Source organism: Rhinolophus sinicus, chromosome 8 (assembly GCF_057876585.1).
Source record: "Rhinolophus sinicus isolate RSI-liver-muscle chromosome 8, RSI-T2T, whole genome shotgun sequence".
In the NCBI taxonomy this organism is placed as follows: Eukaryota; Metazoa; Chordata; class Mammalia; order Chiroptera; family Rhinolophidae; genus Rhinolophus; species Rhinolophus sinicus.
The window spans coordinates 33,295,285-33,316,054 of NC_142508.1; the positions used below are offsets into that span (position 1 = coordinate 33,295,285).

Consider the following 20,770-nt stretch of genomic DNA (forward strand, 5'->3'; position numbering starts at 1 on the left):
CCTTACCAAAGTCTTCTTCAACCTAAAAGGATATAAATATTCTATATTCTGCTCTAGAATCTTCATACTGTGTTTCCTATTACATCTTTCATCCATATTGATCTCACTTTATTTCCAGTTGGAGAACTAACTGTCAAACACCGTTTAAATAATCCATTCCTCCCAGTGACACATCAAAAATACCACTTTTGCAATATACTGAATTTATGGGTATATGACATTTTCAAAAATGTCCTTGAGATGCTCACTCACTTACCATTCTACATGCATTTCAGAAGAAAATGGTCAATGTAAAAATATCCTACAAGGAATGTGACTGGAATTGAGTGAATATACAGACACCTTTAAAATGTTGAAACTTCCATCTAGAAACCTGTGTGGATCTCCATTTACTCAGAGCCTCTGTTCTCTTTCAACAGAGTAACTTCCTTTCTCTATTATAACCATGAGTAAATTCATCTGTAATTTCATTGTTTTCCTGGGGTTGATATCAGAGTTGAATTAGCCTCATGAAAAGAATGGAATATTCCTAAAAAAATTTTTCCTGTACTCTATAACAGCTCAATTAGTGGTTCCTTGAAAGCTAAGAATTAATCTATGAAACCAGGTGACTTTAAATAGGGATAGACTATTCAAGTTCTCTATTACTTCACTCTTAGATATTAGTACCATGTTTCCCCGAAAATAATACCTAGCTGGATAATCAGCTCTAATGCATCTTTTGGAGCAAAAATTATATCATATCATATTAAACCTGGTATTATATCATATCATATTAAACCTGGTCTTATAGTAAAATAAGGTCCAGTATTATATTATACTACATTTATATTACATTGTATTGTATTATATTATATTATATTATATTATATTATATTATATTATATTATATTATATTATTATATTATATTATACCTGGTTTTATAGTAAAATAAGACTGGATCTTACATTAATTTTTGCTCCAAAAGGTGCATTAGAGCTGATTTTCCAGCTAGGTCTTATTTTCAGAGAAACACAGTAATGTTTATTTTTTTTCCTTGACTAAATAGCATCTTACATTCTTCTCAGCAAGTTCGAATTCATTTTTTCTAGTCCTATTGAGAGTTCCAGACACAACCAAAAACATATTCTATGCATCAAGTCATACTGAATTTCCTTACCAACAAAGGAACACGGTGTCAGAGTCATGAGAAAGCTACTATATTACTTTGTTATAACGTTAAGCTTTAAACATACTAATGCTAATCCTCATCATCCCCCGTAAGATTTTTCAGTTCCAAAATTATGCTGTCCTAGCACTGATATACTGCTTTCCAGAGTTTACTATTCAAAAATAATGTTTAAAAAGACTGAAGAATACTGACCTAACATTAAACAAGCACTTAGAGTCAGGCACTATGCTAAGTACTTATGTGCATCAACTAGTTTAACATTTCATAACAGGGTTTAAGAGGAGAGTAATATAGTTACTTTTTTTTTAAAGACCACTGTGGCAGCAGTGTGAAGAATGAACTTGAAAGGGACAAAAGATGGTGCAAGGGAACCGATTCTTACACAATTGGAATAGTCCAGGTGAAAGGAATGTGCTGTGAGTGAGGGCAATGAGAATTGAAAGGGGATGAATTCCAAAAATACTCAGCAGATATATCCACAGGCCTTGGTGAAACAGGGGGTGAGGAAGAGCTGGGTGCTCGAGCTGACTCTGCAGCATGAATTTTTTGATGATGAGCAAGGTGTGCACTTTGTCTGAACACATTGCCACACTCCTTACATTCAGAAGACCTCTCTCCAGTATGAATTCTTCTATGTAGATTAAGGTGCCCAATCTGGCTAAAGGTTTTTCTACATTCCTTACATTCACATGGTTTTCCCCCAGAATGGATTCTCTGACGAACAGTAAGGGATTGACGATGGCTAAAGGCTTTGTCACATGCACTACACTCATAAGGTTTCTCCCCAGTGTGACATCTTTGATGACAAATAAGGGATGCTTTTGTCCTAAATGCCTTCTCACAGTCAACACATTCATAAGGCCTTTGGCCTGTGTGAAGTCTCCAGTGCTGAGCACGGGATGAACTATCACCAAAGGCCTTCCCACATTCAGCACATTTATGAGGTTTCTCTCCAGTATGAACTCTGTGATGTTGAATGATGCAGGTTGCCTGGCTGAAGGCTTTCCCACATTCCTTACACTCATAAGGTTTCTCTCCAGTATGAATTTTATGATGTTGTGCAAGGTGTGCACTCTGGTTGAAGGATTTACTGCATTCCCTGCATTCATAAGGTTTCTTTCCAGCTTGAATTATCTGATGAGTGGCCAGCTGTGAACTGATGCTAAAAGCTCTCCCACACTCCCTACACTCATAGGGTTTCTTGCCAGTATGAATTCTCAGATGATTAGCAAGGTGTGTACTCTGCCTGAAGCCTTTCCCACACTCCTTACATTCATAAGGTTTCTCTCCAGAATGCACTCATTGATGTTGAATGAGTGAAGCATGATGGCTAAAGGCTTTTCCACAGATATCACATTCATAAAGCTTCTCTCCTGTGTGAATTCTCAGATGTACAACAAGGGATGAGCCGTAGCTGGTTTTTCCACACATGCTACATTTGTAGGGTTTCTCTCCAGTATGGATTCTCCTATGTTGATTAAGTCCTATGTGATCACTGAAGGCTTTCCCACATTCGGTGCAATCAAAGGGTTTCTCTCCAGTATGATAATATCTCCAGTGACGAATAAGAGATGTGTTCTGCCTGAAGGCTTTCTCACACTCAATACATTCATAGGGTCTTTTGCCAGTGTGACATCTTTAATGTCGAGCAAAGGACGAGCCATTGCTGAAGGCCTTTCTACATTCCTTACATTCATAGGGCTTTTCTCCAGTATGAATTCTCTGATGCTGAGCAAGGTGTGCAGGTTGGCTGAAGGCTTTTATACATTCCTTACATTTATATGGTTTTTCTCCAGTATGAATTCTTTGATGTTGAATAAGGTGTACGTTTTGGCTGAAGGCTTTCCCACAGTCTTTACATTCATAGTTTCTCTCCAGTATGTATTCGGTGATGTGGAGCTAGGTGCTGACTCTGGTTGAAGGTTTTCCCACATTCTTTACATTCATACGGCTTTTCACCAGTATGAATTCTCTGATGAACAGTAAGAGATGACCTTTGGGTGAAGGTTTTCTCACATTCATTACATTTAAAAAGTTTATTTCCTCCATAGATTCTCCTGTGTTTTCTCACCACAGAATTTTTGGAAAAGCTCATTTTATCAGGCTTGTGATTATAGACATTCTCTCCTGCATTGTCTAGATAGACAAATTTCCCAGATTTGTTATTTTTGTGGTCTATTTCTTTAGTAAGGGTTTCTTTATGAGTGAGTGTTTCTTGCCTGATAAATGTCTCTTGACTTACCAGCTGCCTTTCACAAAGATCTTCACGTTTCCAATTTTCTCTGAAAGTGGAACGCTCAAGTCCATAGCTTGTAATTTTCTCCATTAACATATCATCATATATAAATGGCTTCAGAGATAATTTTTGTGTATCATTTCTAGATTCCCAGTCTGAAAGATATCAAAAAAGCAAATGTTTCCTTTCTTGGGCTATAACAAAAGAAACATTTAACATGGAAAAGGGGATTAAAAAATAATGAATCCCCATAAAATCTATTATGTATAGGCATGTCAACTGAAGAACTGTAACAAGACTCCCGAAGAATGAGAACTCATACAGTAAGATGGAATAGGTGACTAAGAAAATTAAAACAGGAGCTGCTGGAGGGCTCAGTTGGTTAGAGCATGAGCTCTCAACAACAAGGTTGCTAGTTCAATTCCTGCATGGGGTGGTGGGTTGCACCCCCTGCAACTAAGATTGAAAACAGCGACTGGACTCGGAACTGAGCTACACCCTCCACAACCAGATTGAAGGACAACGACTTGACTTGGAGCTGATGGGTCCTGGAAAAACACACTGTTCCCCAACATTCCCCAATAAATAAATAAATAAAAGAAAATTAAAACATAGAATCCTAGAGAAGTAGTCTGCAAGGAAATATATTATGCCTGTATTAACTAACTATAAATTAAGCTTAACTATAAATTAAGCTCCCTTCCTCTATTCTGTCCCACTTCTAATTGATTTGCGTAACAGTTCAGTTAACTGTTTAAATACCAATATTATCACAGCAATAGCATCCATACTGCTGCTCAAAGATCTCTACAGATTCCCAGCAACTACAATTCTTTATGCTTTGTGACTTCCCTTGGAGGTTAGGTGAGATCTTAGATTTCTCTTTTCATAGTCAGAAAATAGTATCTCTGTGAACCATCTCCATGTGCTTCCATATAGTGAACTCTACATTTATCAAAGATCTCAGAACTTGAGGCTGCATATAAGGAACTTTTTCCTTCATCATCTTACTTTCACCAGCCCAGGAAAGTATCACTTCTCAGGGCAGATCTTAAGGGGATTTTGCCATGTGTGCTTTTGAAGAAACTACTTTTATAGTAATATGAGGGTTGGCATCACTATTATTAACCTCGTTTTTATTTCCTGCCCCATAAGTACCTTTCTTGCCTTATGAGCCACACTATAAATCTTGAAAAAGGAATAAATGTGCCTGCCATGAACACTGGACCCATTTGGTCTCCACGGCTAACAGACTCATATCTTAACATACCTGTAACATACTTGAAGCATACCTGAGTACCTTGCATAGTTTAGAAAACTCTAGACTAAACTATAGTGAAAAAGCTAAAAAGTGAATAAGGATACGGCTGGAGAAGTAGAAAGTCATGGATCACAGAGGGACTGGTAGAATTTGGATTTTTCTTATTTGTAACAGGAAACCAAAGATTTAAAACAGCAGAGTATATTAAAATTGCAAGCAGCACCTAATGTTTTATTAAGAAAGAGTTAAGAAACCAAGAAGCTTATATAAGTCTGTATGGCAAAAGGAAAGAGGGGATGGAACGGAGCTGGATAAAGATTTTTGCAAAGTGAGTTATTTGTTGAGGGTTAAGTAGAAGAGAAGATACTTGGAAAGCCCAAGGTAAGCAGCAGCATTTCAGCTTTCCCCCCAGGCATGGAAGGCTTGAGGAGACGTCTAAGAGGTGTAAGTGAGGAGGATCACCTTTGAAAATGGCTGAGCTATTACCTGGAAAGGATCCCCTTACCTGGTTCTACTACACTCACCTGAGAATATGCTTCCTGTCATCTCACTCTTCATCTCCCAAGGCTCCTTCCCTTGCTCCAATAAGGAGATCACACATGGCTTAGAGATGCAAAGTCCTGCACGCAAAACAAAAAAATAAACAAACAATAACAACAACAACAACAAAACCATGAAAATTGGCCATGTTTTGGGTATTTCACACTCTAAGCCAGTCCCTTAACTCTGATGGAATAATGTAACAGGAATGATTAGATCAAGGGGTACAGAACATTTTAAGGACATCTGACAAAACTTCTGACATAATTTAGTGGGACTGCCATCAGTTAACTCTAAAAGTTAGACAATTTTCTAAGGGTCCAGGGGTAGAAATTTAGCCCAGCATCTTCAGAGGATCATCTGATAGCAGTAAATGACTATCATACTGGGTCCCTGGAGACAGAATTTGGAATTTGAGTCAAGTTAATTAACTGCTTTAAAAAAAAAGTCAATACTATCCAGATGAATGTAACAGAATCCAGAGTCTCTACAATGTATTATTTATAGTATCCAGGATAAAATCCAAATTAGTAACTATCAGAAGAGGAAAAAGTGAATCATACTCAGAAGAAAAGGCAATCAATAGAAAGCCAACCTGTGATAAAACAGATGTTAGAATTAGTAAACCAGGATTTTAAAACAGCTATTGTAGCTATATTGAATAATGTAAAAAATATGTACTTGTAATATCTCAGCAGAAAAATAGAAATTACGAAAGGGCAAAGTGAAATGTCTAGAGTTGAAACTTACAGTATCTGCAATTTGAAAATTTACTAGATGGACTTAACAAGACATTGAAGAAGACAAGGAAAAAATGACGTTGAATATAAATCAATAGAAGTTATATAATCTGAAAAACAGAGAAAAAAGATTTTGAAAAGTAAACAGATCCTTAGTTACCTAGGGTACAATATCACAGGTTTTAACATATTTGTAATTGAGGTCCCAGAAGGAGAAAAGAGAGAACACAAAAAATATTTGAAAAAATAATGGCCAAAAAGTTCTGAAATTTAATGATAGCTATAAATTTAGTTTCAGAAGCTCAGTGAACCATAAGCAGGATAAAAGGATCCTCTGGAGAACAGAAAGCTAGTCTACCCAGTGAAATGGTCCTACATCAGACAAGGGTCCATGTTAGTTTCCCTAATAACATCTGAAGCCATTTTCATCGTTTGTACTTCAACAGTTCACTTATTGCATGTTAATAAAAAGATACAAATTTTGAAAGTGATATTCTGAATTTATAATCATCCAGCTATATCTTTGGTGAACCTTCTTACTGCCTCCTGGTCATAACAATACTGTAGGGAAGCACAACGGACCAGTAAGAGTCACTTCATGGCCTGTGTTCCCAACTGCCTAAAAAGCACACCGTGGAATATTTGATACATGTCAAATTTATTGAATAAATCTGTAATTTCCATCAATCCCTAAATATCCATTTTGTTTCCTGATTCTATTCTGACTTACACACACACACACAAAAAAAGTTTTCAGAATAAATAGAAAAGTAAAGAGTCCCTAAGGGTAGATTCTGAATTTGCGGAGGAGAAAAGATCCTCACCAACCGATACCAGACTCTGACAGTTCTCCAGCATCACACTCCTGTATAGACTCCTCTGAGCAGGGTTCAGCCAGTCCCATTCCTCCTGGGAAAAGTCTATTGCCACATCCTTGAATGTCACGAAGTCCTGAAATGCCACAAATACATTGTTGATTAACTAATGTTCATGTCTACACAAGTCCAAGCTGAAGTGTTATATTGTCCCTACATTATGTTAGAAATAGCCCTTGGAGAAGAGAAACCTTAAACACAAGCTCCAACCTAACATGGTACTTACTGAAGTGTTAAATTGTATTGTATACAGTTGTACTAATCCATTTCTCATTATGGGGAAATATGGACAGGTGGCCACAGGGCAGTAAACCAGGGCTTCAAGGCAGGACCTATACCTATGGTTGAATCCTCAAAACAACAAAAAAGAATATCTAAATTGATATTTTGCAAATGGTACACTACGGGATTTAGTGTTCAGGTGGGACAAGCACTAAACTGATATAAGTGGTTCTTTTTCTTACACAACAAATAATGAATATATTTAGAATGCAATTTCTTATGCCCTGCCATTAAGAACTAGCATGCCCAGCTATACCAGAGTAAACTGGAAAGCAACATGAGGAATCACCCAGCATCAGACTATCACCCATCCAGCCCTCACACGCTGCTGCTAAGAATGTAAAATGGCACAGCCACTTTGAGAAACAGTCTGGCGGTTTCTTAAAAGAGTTAAATGTGAATTTAGCATATGACCCAGCAATTCTACTCCTAGGTTAATCTGCCCATGAGAAATGAAAATATGTCCAAATAAAGATTTACATTAAATGTAGACAGTGGCATTATTCATGATTGCCAAAAAGTGCAATCAACCCAAATGTCCATCAACTGATGAAGAGATAAACAAAATATGGTACACCTTTCAATGAAATACAATTAGCAATAAAAAGGAATGAAATGTTAATACATGTTGCAACATGGATGCAACATGTAAACTCAAAAATGTAAAACTAAGTGAAAAAAGCCAGATGCAAAGGACTACATACTGTATGATTCCATTTGTATAAAATATCCAGGAAAGTCAAATCTAAGACAGAAAGTAGTTAGTGGTGGCCTAGGGGTAGAGATGGGAACAGGAATTAACTGTAAATGGGCACGAGGAATGTTACTAAGGTGATGAAAATGATCTAAAATTGCATTATAATGATGGTTACACAACTCAGTAAATTTACTAAAATCATGGAATTGTACACTTCAAATGTTAAACTTTATGGTATGTAAATGATACCTCAATAAAGTTGTTTTTTAAGAAGAAACCTACTATTACAAATTATCTAGAAAGTGATGAATAGGAGGCATTACTATTCAACAGCCAAGTGTATTTAATATTGTTTTAGACTCCCTACACTCTAGAGAAATCCACAAAACAAAAATAATAACATATAATCCATTAAATATTAGAAAAATATTAGTTAACTATCTCTTTCCTGCAATCATATGAACAGAGAGCTAAAACAGGGTCATCGAGTCCCACAATTCCAGAGAGTATTCACATTGAAGTCTATGTGACTATTATGCCCTGACACTGTCTAACAAGTGTTCCCTACCCAAGGAAACTAGTTAAAATACAAATATAAGCTATTCAAACAAAAAACTTTACTCAAAAAAAATTTTTTAAGGAAATATTTAAATTTAAAAATTTTAAATTTTAAAAGTAAATTTTTAGAAAGGTACCTGGGTGTAAGAGACACATTAATAATTTTTTTTCCTTTTCTAACAACATGCACTAGAGAGGAAAATGGGAAAATATCCCATTTTGAATATGATGTATCTCTTTAAAACACTTATATTTAATAGAAAAAGTATCAAATCTGTGATAAGACAACTGTAGAATTTTCTTAAAGGCAGTAAAACAAGACAAAGACAGGTGGAAAACACACTATTTAGCAACACATAGATTTGAATAAATGTAAATACATACTCGTTTTTTATTCTAATGTAAGAAGATTCAAGCTTTCAATTCTTACATTAATCTATAAATTTAATGGATTCCATCCTGACCCATCATTACCTCTTATGTGGATTATTACAACATGTCTTCCTACTTCTTTCCTTGCTTCCCTAATAGTCTATTTTCAACACAGCAGCCAGAGGAATCCTCATGTTTCATTTCTGCTTGAAATCTCCCCAACTCACACAATAGCCCACATCTTTATAATGGCCTTGAGATTCAAAATATCGGCCACTCATGACTTCTACTATCTCTCCTACTGGCTCTGTCCTTGCTCTTCCTGAACACAGAAGAGACATTCATGATTGACCCTGCACATCCTGTTTCCACTTTTACAACAAGTTTCTTGCCGATATTCATGTACTCGCTATCTTATTTTCTTTAGATCTCTGCTCAAATGTCAGACAGGCCTTCCATAATCACCCTATAAACAATAAAATCCAAACCTCCCCTTACCCAGCACTCCCTCTCCCACTTACCCTATTTTATCTCTTTCCACTTCACTTTTCACAATTTGATGTAAACCAATTAATTTCTTTATGTCTATTTCCCCTCTAGAAGGTAAGCTCCACAAGGGCAGGCCCTTTCCTTTGTTCTTCACTGCAGCCTCAGAATCTAAAAAACACCTGGCACGGACCAGGCCCTTAAAAAGTATTTGCTGAATACATAAATCCCAGTTTAAAATAATTAATGGGGCTTAAAAACTGCCTGATTCTAAAGTTTGCCGGAAAAGGAAATTTATAAGAAAAGACAGGAGACTCCTGGAAAGATGAGTAATGACAGTGTGGGGACAGAGCCCCAGAAAGTAGTTTACAGGCTCTCAGCCTCATGTGGAAAGGTGCTGGCTCTGGTAGTAGATGGCCATCAGCTGTAGCCAGTTAGCCAATTAGCCGCTGATATAACTGCTGCAGCTGCGGAGGAGAGCGGAGGAGAGCGGAGGAGAGCGGAGGAGAGCGGAGGAGAGCGGAGGAGAGCGGAGGAGAGCGGAGGAGAGCGGAGGAGAGCGGAGGAGAGCGGAGGAGAGCGGAGGAGAGCGGAGGAGCAGAGTCGAGGAGAGTGGAGGATAGTCGTCGGTCGGTTGGCAGAAAAACGGACAGCAGGTCGCACGTCTGGTGAACCCAGCCTCCAGTGAGACCCTAGTGGTATGACTCCCCTACCTATGGCTCCGTGGGTGTTCCTTTTTGGCCTCACCATATCCTGCGTTCTTATGTGGGGAGCGGGACCAGAGATCCCGCAGGCCACCCCGCACGACAAATGGCACAGCGAGCAGGGTCTCCCACACGACAGAGAGAGTATTAGGTGTCGGTTCTTCCACATTATAAAATATCACTAGTACCCAGATACGAGGCAGAGATTTCCCCAAATGTGTTTTATACCGTGGATTATTTCCAAGGTCTCCCATGCTGGAAGAAAGCCAGGGTTCATAGCACAAGTAGATGGAACTCTCACAGCTGACTAATTGAGGTCTTTTGAGGAAGGACAGCAGCAATAAATGTTAATCTAGAGTGTTTACAAATTCTATAATCTGACAAAGGTAGATCCTGTTAAATATCCCAGGCTTTTGGTTGAGAACCCAAAGGAAGGACTAAACCCCTGAGTTAATGGTGAACCAGAAATAAGCCAGCCTTTACAAGGAGGGAGGCCCAGCCTCTAATCATTTCAGCTCTTGATTGCCTTAAGATTTGTTCTACCATAGCTGTCTGCCTGCAGCAAAAGTTAACCCTCTCCACTGTAGAGAGATGGCTGAGTAACGCTGAGTTATAACCTGAGGTATAAATAAATGTGCATCCGTCCATATGATACACATAAATAACAGAATAAATAAATGGGGGAAAGAGATAAATCTCTCATACAGAAGAATTTCAAATGAGTTAGTTAGAAACTCCACCCTTGAGGTAGAACATAACTTCCCACTCCTTAGGTGTGGCTTGTGTGTAGTGACTTTCTTCCAAAGGGTACAGTATGGAAAGGTAAAAGAAAAAAGAAGTAACCTTATTGTAGGGAGCGGGCTGTAAGTTGACAAGGGCCTTGGAGCTGCAAGGTCATTCCCATGGGAAGCCTCGCCTCAGCAATCTTCCCAGAAAGTACAAGATAACACTAATGCAGTCACAGACATACAAACTGGCCAATACACAGAACAAAACATTGTAATAATACCTGCTTGTTCTGCTAATACTTGTTTGTATAGATAACTATTCTAAGACTGTATAAAAATTGTGTGTGAAATAAAGACTGCGCCACTGCTCCGCCATCTGTGGACGGTGGACCTCCCGATCCCAGCTTTCCTGTGTCTTGTGTCTTTTTTCTATCTCCTCGCCCTTCCCCCTCAGGCCGAGCCCTCCTGCCTGCGCAGGCCGTGGCACCTTACAGTGGAGAAACCTGACAAACACTATCTCAATCAGTAAAAAGTCATGTTGATGGTATGTACTTTTGATAGGATATGATAAAAAGGCAACTTTACCTCCGTGATCATCCTTCCAAAAACACATTACTCCAGTCTAATCATGAAGAAAACATCAGATTTGAGAAATGTTCTACAAAATATTTGAGAACTATTCTACAAAATACATGAGTAACCCTCAAAACTGATCTGATCACCAAAAGGGAGGAAAGTATGCGATGCTGTCATAGCCAAGAGGAGCCTTGCGAGACAAAATTATTAAATGCCATATGATATCCTGGATAGGACTCTGGAACAGGAAAATGACATTAAATAAAAACTAAGGAAATCTGAACAGCATGGACTTTAGTTAATAATAAGGAATCAATGTTGGTTCATTAATTGTAACAAATGTCCCATACTAATGTAAGATGTTAATAATGGGAAGCTATGTGTGGTGTATATGGGTGCTCTCTATACTACCTTTGAAATTTTACTGTCAATATAAAACTGTTATACAAAATAAAGTTTATTTTTAAAAATTTATTTTAAAAAAGTAAACCCTATCAAGAGGAAGAGGCCGGTTAGCTCAGTTGTTTAGAGCATGGTGCTGGTAGCACCAAGGTTGCCAGTTCAATCCCTGCATGGGCCACTGTGAGCTGCGCCCTCCTTAAAAACAAACAAACAACAACAACAACAAAAAGAAAACAAAAAGAGGACGACATCACAGCTTCATATTATCTCTAAGATTTTTTAATATGGAAAGTCTAGCACTTAACCCAAAGTAATGAAGCACATAAGACAAAATGAAGAGGAAAAAAATGAGAAAATAAAAAGAAACTCACCGGAGATCCAGATAATGGAATTATCTGACAACATGTCAAAATAATTACGATGAATATTTTTAAGGAATTAAAAGGAAAGATGGTGACTTTAGGCAGAAAATGGGAATTGTATAAAATAATTAAATACACATTCTAGAACTAAAAATGCAACCATGGAAGTTTAGAATTCAATGATGGATTTAACAGCAGATTAGAGAGTTGAAGAAAACTAAAGCATAAGTAACACATAAAACAGAGTGGAAAAGATCTAGCATTTATATAATTATAATTTTGAAGGAGAGAAGAGAAAGGGTCAGAGCTAATATTTAAAAATATTAGTGATTGAGCAATTCCCCAAACTGATGAAAAACACCAACCTATCCTGAACATTGACTTAAAAGAGTAATAAAATAACGTTTGAAGGTTGACAAGAGTGTGTGTGTGTGTGTGTGTATTTGGGGTTGTTAATGGACCACATCTTTATCATCCATATTAGTAGGTGCATAAATAATATTGAAAACTAAATCAAGGACTAATGTTCCAAACATATTATTCAGGTGTATGAAGTTAAATAACAGCTGAGACAGTTAAGTGATAATAATATTATAGAGATCCCTGACTTATTCCTATAGAACAAATGAGGAGAAAATATCCTAATGGTATGCTAATTGGTGCTTGTGATTTCTAATACAATGTCAATAACAACATCATACATCCAAACTCTCAAAGTTCTGTATTTCTGGAAAATGATTCATAAAGAGGTTCTGACGCTGAGAAAGGCAGATGCCCAAAATGCACGTAAATCTTTTTGATACCTAATTAACTGACAGATGAAGCAAAAAGCAGTGTTTTAAAATTAATTTACTATGTGATTTTAATATAAAGTAATTAAAATAAATAATAAGTGGGCATTGATGATCCTCATTTTAAAGAAAGTGGAAATGTTCTACAAAATACCTGAAACTTCCCAAAACTTCTCATTGGGAAAATTCAGGGCTCCTTTTATATTCAAGGTTCTGCAAATGATATATTTTTCTATTACAAGGTTAAGAACAAGTAAAATGTACGTAGCCCAGCAACAAAATCAAATATACGCATATGCAGGAATTCAGTGTAAGATATAGCTGCCAATCCAAACCAGTGAGAAAGAGGTGGATTATTCGGTAAATACTACTGAGTCAACTGGACAGGCAACTGGAAAAAAAGTGAGCGTCTGTCTCCCTTATCATAACAGGGTAAACATTTAATAATAATTAAATTAAAATTAATTTAATTATTAATTTTTAAATAATTTAAATTAAAATTAATGCAAAAATTTAATGTAATTTTGAGCCTTACCCTCATAGAAAAAAAAAATCACAAAAGTCAACTCTAAATTTATCAGAAACCTAACTGCTAGGTGAAAAATAGAATATCTACATACCCTAGATGTAGACAAAGATTTCTTAAAAGGGACACAAAAAACACCGACTACGAAGGGACAAGAGTATCTATCTATATACAGAATAGCCCTGAATAAAATAGAAGCAGCTAAGACTATTTACTGTCTATTAAGAGAAGAAATGGGAGACAAGAGGGAGAACTTCAGACTTAAATTTTGTACTATGTGCACATATCACTTATTTCAAATTTGTAAAAATTAAGTAGGATATTTTAGGTAAACAAATGAGGCTGGGAATTCATACACAGAACATTAAGAAAAATGTTTCAGAATTTAAGAAAATAAAGACTGGGACAAAATCCACCTAGAGGGATGGTTCTGATGCACTCTATAAATAGGAGAGGGCTATATGATGCGTACTTAACTTGGAACCCAGCTCACTGGCACTGAGGTACCTCCATTCAGTACAACAGAAACTTTTCGCAAGTGTCAACACTGAATTAAAACGTATGAGGTGGACAGAATAGGGGCTCTATGCTTCATTATACTCAGTTTTACTTATCCATTACGGGGCCCTCTGGGAGAAGTGGTCACCAGGCCCTTGGACAAGACTGTTCATCAGGGAATTTTCAAAAGAAAAGAAGCATTACCAAGTTCTAAACAGTGAAACTGCCTTTCATGGAGGAGAAAGGAAACTACAACTAACCTCTGCTATGGTTTTCACTAGTTCAACAGTCATGTTCACCTTCTTTTCCTGGTTTCTTTCTTAGAGAACAGCAGGGTCCTGGGAGGGCAAAGCTGGAAGAAGAGAAAGGATAGTGAGCCATGAGGCCTTCCCTACACTCCCAGGCACCAGTCTAAAACGTATCTTCCCCTTCTTCCTCCCAGCTTTCTTTGCTCCCCCTGCACACTAACTGGGAGATTACAGGCAACCTATGGCTGTTGAGGGGGTCTAATTCATAACAGTTTCTCTTATGTTTGAGGTCCAAAATTTAATGTCCCCCCCCCCCAGAAGTTGCCTTCCCATTCTTTGGTTTTACTACAAATAAAAATAATAAGAGATGTTCTAGATACTCTGCATAGATTATAATCTTTATTTTTGAAATAATCCTATGAAACAGTTATTATGATTTCCTCTAATATGCAGGTCGAGATGGTGTGGGGAGCCATGGTTTCTTGCAACCCTGAACCTTGCAGACTGGCTCGGTTTCTGCCCCCATAACATTGTCTCTGCCTTATCTGAGAGGCGCCTAACGGCTGCTGAGGAATGTGGTGGAAACGGCCAGTTCCCAGACACAGAAGACTAAGGGCTTTCTGGACAATTGGTAGGTTCTGTCTCCTTGAGATATTTACTTTTGTGAGTTTCAGTGACCTTGTATCTTCTATGTCAAAGTAAAGCTGAGGCTGGAAAGATTTACTTTCGCTGAGATAATGCATATCTTCTTCGTTTAACTGCACGTACTCAAACTGTATATATTGGTTAGAGATAATAAACTCAGGGCTTCAGCATGACTGAAGACCGGCCGCATTAGCATTTGTGTGTGTCTTTTATTTCATTCCCACTCCCCCATTCAGGTACTGATCGACTCGTGGCGGCTGGCCCGTCACACTTGGCGCCCGAACAGGGACCTGAATACGGGGGATAACAGTGAGGAACACCGCGTGGCAAGGGCCCAGCTCGTAGAGAGCTAATTTCAGTGGATGCGCGGTGAGTAAGGCACAATACCCCTCGGTCGAATGAATGTGTGAGTGAGTGATAGTTCCACGACTTCTTGTCACGGAGCTTGCTTGGGCCCTAATCTGCGGTTCCGGTTCTGTCATACGGCATAACGGCGACTGGACTTCTGTCCACCTGTTCGGGGGATTATACCGAAGCGCCTTAGCCAAGACAGATTTAGCTCCGCGAGGGGCACGGCCAGACGGGCATCAGAGTGTTTTCCTTGTTGATTGAAGGGCCGAGTTAGGGTGAAGGATGGGTCACGCTAGCAGCAAGGACCTGTATGTTAGAGGACTTAAGAAATTGCTTGCCGCCCGTGGCAGTCGGGTGAGCAGAGAACAGTTAGATAAGTTTTTAGAATTTGTAAAAGAAGTTTGTCCATGGTTTCCAGAAAAAGGCACTGTCAGTCTGGAAACTTGGGAGAAAGTGGGAGAGCAGCTACAAGATTATTATGCTGCCCACGGACCTCAGCAGATCCCTGTAGAAACATTCGGGTTGTGGACCTTGATTAGAGATTGTTTAGATCTCAGGCGTAAGAGCTGTAAACTAGAGAAAGTGAAACAAGCTGGCAATAAAGAAATTCTTTCATCTGCCGCTTCTCTGGCAGAGAGAGAAAAGGGGGAGGAAGCCAAACCCACAGAAGAACTTTTTAAAGATACAGAGCCTATTTATCAGGAACCTCCGGTCGAGGACTGGAAAGATTTAGACCCTCAGGATCAGGAAGACTTAGAGGATGAAGCAGCCAAATATAATAGGGACAAATACCCTCCTTTGGTGGCTATGGCTCAAGAAGGCAGACAACCTGCAGGCACTACACTTTCTTTTGCAGATCAGCTAAAAAAAGATTCAGGGACAGCTGATTGAGCTTAAAGTTGCTGTGGATGGAGGAAATTGTCCTCGGAGTCCCCAGATTCCTTTTAGAAATCAATGGAATCCTCGGGGTAAAGATCCCCCTTGGAAGCAGAGGTGCAAAGATTACAAGCTGCACTCACTTCCCTCTCTGTTCAAATGCAATTAGTCCAGGCTCAACAGACTGGGCCTTTATTAAAATCTCAATCAAAATAGAAGCCTAGGTTACAATTAAGCTCTCCTCCAAGTGTAGTTGCAGGGCTAGATCCACAGCCTGAGGCCCCTGTTGTAGCCCCTGTGACAATGAGACAATTATCAGGTGTAAAAGATCAAAGGTCCCCCCTACAAAAGATTTTACAAGCTGCTAGTACAGGACCAACTTTAAAAGGGACACATTGCTTCCTCCAATTCTCCCGGGAATTCTCCCATATTTGTTATTAAAAAAAAAAAAAAAAAAAAATCTGGTAAGTGGAGATTATTACAAGATTTACAAAAAGTTAATAAAACCATGGAATTAATGGGAGCCTTACAGCCAGGCTTGCCCTGTCCTGCAGCCATACCAAAAAACACATATAAAATTGTTTTGGACTTGAAAGATTGTTTTTATACTCTACCTTTAAATCCTGATGACTGCCCTAGGTTTGCTTTCAGTGTTCCTTCTGTTAATTTACAAAAACCTTTTAAGAGATATCATTGGCTAGTGCTACCTCAAGAAATGGCTAGTAGCCCTACATTATGTCAAAAATTTGTGTCAGCTGCAATAAAACCTACCTAAAGGACATTTTCAGATATTTACATCATCCACTACATGGATGACATACTTCATGCCCACTCTTGTGAACCAAAGTTGCTTGCTGCTTTTGCTCATTTAAAAAAAAAAAAAAAAAAAAAAAAAAAAAGAAAAAGCTCCACAATTATGGGCTGGTTATAGCCCCCCCAAAAAAAAATTCAACAAGTGCCTCCTTACTCTTATCTGGGATATTGTTTAATGCCTCAGGCCATTGTGCCTCAAAAAATACAAATCCGGCGAGATTGTTTAAAAACATTAAATGATTTCCAAAAGCTACTGGGAGACATTAACTGGATTAGACCTCAGTTGTGGTTGACAACCGGTGAATTACAACCTTTGTTTAAAATATTACGTGGGGAAGCTGATCCTACTTCTCCCCGCGAGATAACACGGGGAAGAGGCTTTGCTTGTATTTCTCCAGGTCCGGAAAAAAAACCTTTGTAAATTCCTGGTCGGTGTTAAACCATACCATAAACAACAGCCCACAAAAAAAAAAAAAAAGACATCTATAGATACCCATCCACGTCCCTAGGGTGTGAAAAAGCTCTCACTTTCCGCAGCTGCAAAAGGACTTTCCACTTCAGACCCTGTTAAATGGATAAAGACTTTGGGTAGAGGGTTTGCTGGGGATATTGCTATTCTGTTTATTGTTCTGTTTATTTTACATAGTCCTCAGATGTGGACAAATAGCCCTCCGACAGGCTGTAAATGAAATAACTACACGTTCTGTGTTTCTCATGCTTCAAAAACAAAAAAGGGGGAGATGCAGTCACACAACAGCCTAGCCGACTGTCCCCCCATGTCTTTCCTTAAGGAAAGAAGAGCCTGTAAGACTGTGCCTTTTTAGGAACTTTGCTTATCTCTATATTTTACACCTTATGTCTCTCTGTCTGGTCCCCAAAAGATGGTTTACAGCCAAAGACGGGTAAGATATCTCACGGGAGATACAACCTAAGCCAGACAAAACCGAGTGGGGACCCCCAATGAGCTGCCTTAAAAGATCCAAAAAGGAGCCTTGCCTCCCCTTCCCCCTGCCTGGGAAAAGCCACTGCTGTCTCTGGCTTTCCTCAAAGGAGATCGGTAGCCAATGACGGGTAATGATCAGTAAGCGTTTTTACAACCTAAGACAGGAGTCGATCGCTTTGATGATTGATATCCAATGACGGGTAAGTGAAAATGTCTGTACTGACTACCTAAGCCAGACACGATCTAAAAAATAAAAAAAATAAAAATAAAAATAAAAAAGGGGGATATGTAGGGAATTGGAGCATTAAGGGTTAAGAAAATGTAACTTCAAGCAGAGTTTGGGAGGATCGCTAAGGGGAACTCCGATAAGCATAAAGAACAAACAGACACCTGCTATTCTGGGAATGGGACAATATCAAAAGGTCTAAAGACAGTCAGTGTCAAACTTTGAGAAAACGTAACTAATCTGTACTTGCTGCCTCAGCCGCTTTATGTAACCTTCTTGTTTCTGTGTGTATAAAAGAAAGCTGGCTTCATGATAAAATTCAAAGTATGAGAGAAGCTGAACCTTTAAAATTTGATGCAGCTCAGGCTGCCTCTGAGTTTGTTGATGTTCTTAGGAGTGTTTTGCCCTCTATGCCTTATATTACCCATTCTGTTATAATATTTCTTACATTGAGCATCTGTGTCTGCTTGGTTCTGTGCCTACTCCCCATCCTCATCAGATGTTTCATCAACAAAATGTTAGACTTACGAGCTGACATCCATCAGCTTGAGCTTAAGGCGAAGCCTTAAGTCTTTCTCCCCCATGCATTTAGAGGGGCGGGTTAGCCAAAGACGGGTAAGTACTTGGGAGCCACTTCAACACCTAAGACAGGGCTTATATAATAAAATATGAGTACCAAAGACGGGTAAGTTGAGGCTGGCGTCCTGAGACACCTAAGTCAGGCACCGTCACCTCGCCATCCTGGCTGGATGGACTTTGCTTTTATAAAATAAAAAAGGGGGAGATGTGGGGAGCCATGGTTTCTTGCAACCCTGAACCTTGCAGACTGGCTCGGTTTCTGCCCCCATAACATTGTCTCTGCCTTATCTGAGAGGCGCCTAACGGCTGCTGAGGAATGTGGTGGAAACGGCCAGTTCCCAGACACAGAAGACTAAGGGCTTTCTGGACAATTGGTAGGTTCTGTCTCCTTGAGATATTTACTTTTGTGAGTTTCAGTGACCTTGTATCTTCTATGTCAAAGTAAAGTTGAGGCTGGAAAGATTTACTTTCGCTGAGATAATGCATATCTTCTTCGTTTAACTGCACGTACTCAAACTGTATATATTGGTTAGAGATAATAAACTCAGGGCTTCAGCATGACTGAAGACCGGCCGCATTAGCATTTGTGTGTGTCTTTTATTTCATTCCCACTCCCCCATTCAGATACTGATCGACTCGTGGCGGCTGGCCCGTCACAAGATGGATGCTCTCCCGAGGTGGATGCATCTCTGCTTCATGCTTTGACACAATCTGTTCGAAAATCTGACTCCCAAATTCCACCAGACAGACGCCAGAGTTATTGTCCTTCTACCCAAACTCCACAGGCTTTGCCTTCCTCTTGCCCTGGGACAGTGAATCCTTTAGCACCCAACTCTGCCACCTTCACTCTCACCTCTGTCCTCAGTCCTTTGGTTTCCCTTCCTTTCTGTCACCCAGAACTGAGGGTATGTCCTGCAGTCAGGAGCTCTAGTTACCCCACGTCTTGCTTCTTACTGGAACTCCTGGACTGAGGGCAGGGAATTCTGTAGGATTCTTATTCCCGCCACACACAATTCCAAAGCAGCATGCAGAAAGTGCCAAAGCTATCAATCTTCCAAGTGGTCTCCCCACACACACTACCCACACAAGGCCAGTTACAAGCATACACAGTGACACACAAACACTAATGCAAGATCCCATATATTTCCTGATCACACAGAGGACATGATCGCAAGCACCCAAAGGAAGGCACATCACAGGCAGTCACCTACACCACGGTCTCTGAGAGGCCATGGATACAAACACGGCGACACACAAATATCACACACACCCACGCGGCTCACCGCCTCTTATCCGGGTGTCACTCACAAATGCACAGTCCAAAACCTCAAAGAGGCTGTATTGACAAGCCTACATCTGTTACACACTTTGATGTCACACACACAACCATGTCGTTAGTGTTGCCCCCTTTCTCACACACAGACAGGATAGTCTCACATTTCAGTCTCTCTCACACACAATGAATGGTTTTCAGAGACACGGATTTCGCTCACACTCTAGAGTGTCACACACACACATTCTGGTATCTCACATTCTAAATGCTCTTTCTCGCACACAAAGTACATACTGGTCTCTCTCACCCTCAGGCACACACACACTCACAAAACCTCACGTGCCGGACACACACGTACCGGTCTCACACACTCCGTGGTCTCTCATTACACACTCATCTAAACACACTCAGGTCTCTCCCTGTCACACACACCACGCTCTCTCCCACTCACTCCCGGGTCCCTCCTACACACCACGCTCCGGCTGCCCCACAGTACGGAACCCTGTGGAGCCCGGCCTCAGTATACCCACCCTGCAGACGCAGGGAAACGCGCCGCGCGGGCCTCTGCAAATGCAGTAGGCTGAGGGAAGAGCTCCCCGCCCGGATCAGGGCGGCCCACCTCTCCTGCCCAATCCGACCCTCGGGCTCCGACTCGCGATCACGTAAACGAACCACGGGCTCCGCCCCGAAGCCAGCGGCTCTCACTCTAAGGACTCCCGCAGTCGACGCCCGAGTTCTGAAAGCGCGGGCGCCCCATTTCCCGTGGTAGGCGGAGCCCGAGGCGGGGGGCGGGGGATTGGGCGTGGCTTAGGTGAGAGAGGCGTGTTCTTAGTTGCGAGAGGGAGGAAAAAGCATAGCTTCAGAGCGTGCGTGTGTGCACCTATGCGTCATAATGTTCGAAGGGCGTGGTCCGGGATGCAGGGGCTGGGCGCGAGTGTGCGCAAGCGCGTAGAATGCGAACTCCCCTTCCCTTCCTCTCCCCTCCCTTGGAGACCAGAAGAGTCTCTAGT

At 40.0% G+C, this 20,770-nt stretch overlaps 1 protein-coding gene across 1 annotated transcript; it reads right to left on the reverse strand.

Annotated features, from left to right (window-relative positions):
• Positions 1 to 924: 924 nt before the first annotated feature.
• On the reverse strand, positions 925 to 20,516 carry LOC109437594 (zinc finger protein 471-like). The gene is given in 6 exon segments (XM_019716931.3): positions 925 to 3,039; positions 3,041 to 3,563; positions 5,194 to 5,289; positions 6,774 to 6,900; positions 14,067 to 14,158; positions 20,291 to 20,516. Coding segments are annotated over 5 exon segments (1,008 nt in total). The 5' UTR covers positions 14,100 to 14,158; positions 20,291 to 20,516; the 3' UTR covers positions 925 to 2,810.
• Positions 20,517 to 20,770: the final 254 nt, after the last annotated feature.